At 36.1% G+C, this 6000-nt stretch overlaps 1 protein-coding gene across 1 annotated transcript; it reads left to right on the top strand.

Annotated features, from left to right (window-relative positions):
* The first annotated feature begins 1177 nt into the window (after window positions 1-1177).
* LOC130881765 (olfactory receptor 4K3-like) lies at window positions 1178-2107 on the top strand. Its single transcript, XM_057781543.1, has one exon. It carries the CDS (start codon window positions 1178-1180, stop codon window positions 2105-2107), a length of 930 nt encoding a protein of 309 aa, XP_057637526.1.
* The last annotated feature ends 3893 nt before the right edge of the window (window positions 2108-6000 follow it).

The raw sequence follows: 6000 nt of genomic DNA, 5'->3' as shown, positions 1-6000 counted from the left end.
ACTTATTTTAAAAGGTTTTCCTGTAAAGCAGCACTTTTGTATCACTAATTATTTTCAGAGAATCATCCATTTTATTTTAATTGTTCAATTTTCAAAAAACATCATATAAGATTATCTTTCAAATTACATTTGAGACTTCTGGAAATTTTAAGTAGTTTTATATATTCACTTAAAATAAATTGTTATGTTGCATGACAAGTTACAGGATTCTGTTGAAAAAGCATTCTATTAACAGGACATTTACATTACTATAAAATTATATTATTATCTTAGAATTTTTGATATCTATTTTCTATAGTCAATAAAGTAGAGAAGCAGGTAAAAATAGTGGTAAGGAGATGAGAATGCTGATGGTTTGAATAATAATCTTTCACTGCTAACTCACCAATTAATATGTTATCTAAAAATGATGTTTCATACAAGAAAAGAAGAAAGGAAGGAGACAAAAGTGTAGAGAAGCATGAAAATTAGTTTTCATTTATTAATTATTCTGAATACCATATTACATCTCACCACATAGAATTGAAATAAGGTCAAAATAGGACAATAAGTAAAGTCCCCCAAGCTTCTTAATGTATTATTGCTCACAGATATACTCTAATGGGTAAGTCAAAAATCAAGGCAAAGCTTAATGGTAACAATGTTTCTTTAGTAACTGGCTCCATAATATATTTGATGAAAAAAATTCTCATGTTTTATAGTAAATAGTTTTAATTATGTGCGTTCATACAAAGTCAAGAGTATATTTTTGCCTGGGAATTTTGTAATCATTGTCCTTTTGTAATATGATAAACAAGTAAATGGATTATAGCTATGTCTCTAATACTCATTTAAAACTCATTTCTTATTCCATTCATACACAGCAGATTAAAGCGTGAAAAGATGCAAAGAGAATATGTGCAGCTGATAGTTTTGAACAATATACTCATATTGATGCCAATAAATATTGTCTTTTAGATGTAGAAAGATTCTGACACATCATTCTACATTTAGAAACCTTCTCTGATTATACACACTCTACAAAAGCAAGAAACATTTATTAAAAATTTGACTGGTCATAATGTGCAGATATAACTTATATTGCTCTTACATTACTCAGAATAAAAGTTTTTGTTTCTGTTTCAGGAATTCTTTTTTATGCTCTGTCTCTCACATCCATTGGAGCACAGTGTACTAAATGGGAGAAGCAAACCAGACTGTAGTGTCTGAGTTTATTTTTCAAGGACTTTGTACTTCAAGGGAACTACAGATCTTCCTCCTGCTGCCATTTTCCATCCTCTACCTGATGACTGTGGTAGGCAACCTTTTTGTTGTGATATTAATCCTCACTGATCATCATCTCCATTCTCCCATGTACTTTCTGCTAGCCAATCTTTCATTTATTGACTTCTGCCTTTCATCAGTAAATACACCCAAACTGATAACAGACCTCCTAAAAGAAAATAAAATCATTTCTTTCTGGGGCTGCATGAGCCAGATCCTCTGTGTGCATTTCTTTGCAGGGGGTGAGATGGTGCTTCTTGTAACAATGGCCTATGACCGCTATGTGGCCATCTGCCGGCCACTCCACTACACCAGCATCATGGACAGACAGAAGTGCATCTGGCTCGTTTTGATATCATGGATCATTGGATTCGTGCACGCCATTAGTCAACTGCTATTGATTTTGGAACTACCTTTCTGTGGGCCAAGAGTGATAGACAGCTTTTTCTGTGATATTCCTTTGGTGTTGAAATTAGTCTGCATGAATATTGATACTCTGGGAATCTTGATAAATGCTGACAGTGGTGTTTTAGCAACAACTTGTTTCATTCTCTTGCTGATATCTTACACTTACATTCTATTGACTGTTCGGCGTCACTCTAAAGATGGCTCATCAAAAGGCTCGTCAAAGGCACTGTCTACCTGCACCTCCCATATCATAGTAGTTGTGCTATTCTTTGGACCCTGCATTTTCATCTATCTGTGGCCAGTCAGCATCACATGGGTGGATAAGTTTCTTGCTGTGTTTTATACAATCATCACTCTTCTCCTGAATCCAGCAATCTATACATTGAGAAATAATGATATTAAAAATGCCGTAATTAAGCTGAAAAATCACAGGTAAATTTGGGGTTAATTTTTAGACACCTCTTCTCAGAAGAAAATTAATTGTGTGCATAGTATTTTAGCTGTATTTTGACCACAAAGCTGCATATATTACTCATTTTTGCATGGCATTTGCTGTAAGAATATATGGCTATGAAAATAACTACTTTGAAATTACATTCAGAAGTCTAACACTTAGATAGACTTTTACCACTTAGAAAGAGTAATATCTACATTGTATTTGTGTCTGAAGATTAGATGATGATAATGTTATTACAAATAATGATCAAAAAATAATAATCACTGCAATCTTTTAATTTCAAATTGTTTCAACAATGTGCATATCATTTTAACTAAATTATTATTTACAAAGTTCTCATTAAATCATTCTTAAATTATTCTTCAAAATTCCAATCCTAACTCTAACATCATTACAGGAGATACTGAAGTTATGTCAAGGTCTACATAGTCTTAGAAATGAAAGTGATTTACAAATCTAATCATGTTAGTTGCCTTGCATTGACCTAAACTCTGCCATTTTTCTAATTGTACCTAATCAAATGAAGTCATTTATCCCCTTTTTTATATAACTAAAATGGCAGTGTTTATAATGTTAGAATACACATTCCTCAGTCCACAAATTCCTTTTATGAACTTGATTTACTTTATATTATGAAAGTAGTTCAGTGTGGTAAAATTATATGCTTTTGAATATAATATATTATGTGTATATGTAGGTACATGTATTTACACATATGTGTATAGATTAATCATGTTAGTTGCCATTTGATAATGTCTGGCATTTGCTTATAAATCTATATGCATACACATTTATAACAGTTTGACATCTAGTGCAATTCTAAAAAAATGTGTAAGGGATAATTCTCTGAATATCCTGTCCTAATATTTCATGAACTATTGTTGCAATCAATCTGTATGTGTATCCTAATAAGATAAATATTTTCTCATAACATAAACTAATAAAAACATGCAAATACCTGCATCACAGTTTAGTGAAATCATATTAGAGATAAGCAAGGCTCATGTGTGTTTACACATCTTGGCATATGGAGAATATACTTGCAAGTTTTGGTATCTTTTTCCTAAAATATTATCTCAGCTATTTTTATAGATTTAACAATGTAACATTTATAGTTACAGTTTTCCCTAGTGAAATTTTTCCCTTATTAATATCTGCAATAAGCTGACTGCATCTGACTAATGTTCCTGAACTCTTACTTCTCTCCCACTCCTATTATCCACTTCCCCAGTCACATGCACACCACTCCTTTTCTGCACTTATGTTTTGGCTTTTTGCTTTTACCTTGTGGCCTACCTATTCCGAACCCATTCACCTTCCACTTCTCAGAAAGAGTAAGCCCTCCCATATCAACAAAAATTGGAACATTCAGTTGAGTCAGGAACAACCTCCTCCCCCCATGCATCAAGAATGGGAAAGGTATACACAATAAGGAATGGATTCTATAATGCCAGCTCTTGCATCAGGGATAGATCCTGGTCACACTTCCAGGGTCCCCATGAACAGAACAGGCTACACAACTGTCTCCCACAACAGAAACATGGACCAATGAAATCGAATAGAAAACCCTGACAGTAATCCACACACCTATGAACACCTGATTTTTTTGACAAAGAAGCCAAAACTGTACAATGGAAATAAACCAAGAATTCTGAAGATAGGAAACCAAAATGGCTGAGAATTGTTTAAAGAAATGTTCACCATTTTTAGCACTCAGGGAAATGCAAATCAAAAAACTTTGAAATTACATCTTACACCTGTCAGAAAGCCTATAATCAAACTCATAAGTGACAGCTCATACTTGTGAAGATGTAGATCAAGAGGAAGACTCCTTCACTCCTGTTGGATGTGTAAACTTGTATAGCAACTTTGGAAATTAATATGGTGGTTTCTTAGAAAATTGGGAATAGACCTACCTTATGGTGATTTTAGAGAGGAATACAAATAAAAGACTGACTTGAGTTTAAAGGAGACTACAATTTTAAACTGTGTTGAAACTGTAAAAGATAAACAGGGACTTTTGAGGTTGAACCCAATGCATTTGAATTATGATATGGCTACAATCTATGGGTCAGGAAATGAAATATAATTGTCTATTAAGAATGACATCCATAAACTCATGTATTTAAATGACTGTTTTGCAGTTGATTGAATGGTTTGAGATGCGTTAAGAATGACTTTGTAATAGAATGTGTGTCCATTGGTGGGCTTTGAACTTTCAAAAGCCAACACCATTCCCAGTAAACACACAGATATCCCTCGTCCTTCTCTCTCCCTCCCCCCTCTCTCTTTCACCCTCTGCCTCATGGATAGGAATAAAATATGACCTCTTAGTAACTGTTCCAGTGTAATGTCTGATTGTCTACCTGCCTGTATGGTACTGTGCTCCTTGACATGATGGCCATGGACAATAACTCTCTTGAACAATGAGCTCCAAATTAAATGCTTTTTTAATAAGTTGCTTACATTATGGTGTGTTGTCATAGCAAGAGAAAGTTAACTAAGAAAAAGAGAGAAATTTGAAGGTATTTTTAATCTATGTATACCAAATATTAGTTACCTAGGCATATTTTAAATATTCCAGATTTGAGGATTAGAAAACCTAGATCTAAATAAGATGAAAGCAAATCCAATCTCTTGTGGGTCATAAATTTTATCTTGCATTAAGAAGCTTCCTTTCCTAATACAAGAAGGCAATTATGTGTAATGATAATAACAGAGTAACAAACTGGTAATTTTCAAAAAAGGAACCCCAAGTAAATCCAGACTGGAGTCTGTTCAGTTTGTGAAGTGATGATCCTTAGATAGTCCATGTCAAAGTACGAAATATGTTAATTCCGTGATCTGTATCTCTCCTAAACTGCCATAAGCCCTTCCTTTTCTCCCATCTTATGATCAGACTTATTGCAAGTATCACTGAAAAGTCTCCACCAGCACTCCTGGAGTACTGACCACACTAGACACTTTATTTTTTTTTTTATTAAAAATTTCCACCTCCTCCCCTCCTACAATTTCCTTCCCCCTCACCCTACCCCTCCCTTTCCAGTCCAAGGAACAGTCAGGGTTCCCTGCCCTGTGGGAAGTCCAAGGTCCTACCCCCTCCATCCAGGTCTAGGAAGGTGAGCATCCAAACAGACTAGGCTCCCACAAAGCCAGTCCATGCAGTAGAATCAAAACCCAGTGACATTGTTCTTGGTTTCTCAGTCAGCCCTCATTGTCAGCCACGTTCAGAGAGTCCGGTTTGATCACATTCTCCATCAGTCCCAGTCCAGCTGTCCTTGGTGAGCTCCCATTAGACCAGTCCCACCATCTCAGTGGATGAGCGCACCCATCTCAGTCCTGACTTCCTTGCCCATGTTCTCCCTCCTTCTGCTCCTCATTTGGACCTTGGGAGCTCAGTCCAGTGCTCCAATGTGGGTCTCTGTCTCTATCTCCATCCATGGCCAGATGAAGGTTCTATGGTGATATGCAAGATATTCATCAGTGTGGCTATAGGATAGGGCCAGTTCAGGCGCCCTCTCCTAAGCTGCACAAGAAACAAGCTGGAGACATCTCCTTGGACACCTGGGAACCCCTCTAGAGTCAAGTCTCTTGCAAACCTTAAAATGGCTCCCTTATTTAGGATATATAATTCCCTGCTCCTATATCCACCCTTCCTTCAGCCCAACCGTCCCAATCCCCCAAGCTCTCCTCTTCCTGCCCTTCTCCCATCTCCCCTAACATCCACCCCACCCCCACCCCCAAGCTCCCAATTTTTGCCTGCCAATCTTGTCTGTTTCCAATATCCAGGAGGATAACTATATGTTTTTCTTTGGGTTTACCTTCTTATTTAGCTTCTCTAGGATCATGAATGATAGGCTCAATGTCCTTTA

The sequence above is a fragment of the Chionomys nivalis genome, chromosome 9, assembly GCF_950005125.1.
Source record: "Chionomys nivalis chromosome 9, mChiNiv1.1, whole genome shotgun sequence".
Classification (NCBI taxonomy): domain Eukaryota; kingdom Metazoa; phylum Chordata; class Mammalia; order Rodentia; family Cricetidae; genus Chionomys; species Chionomys nivalis.
This window is presented reverse-complemented; position numbering and strand designations above follow the sequence as displayed.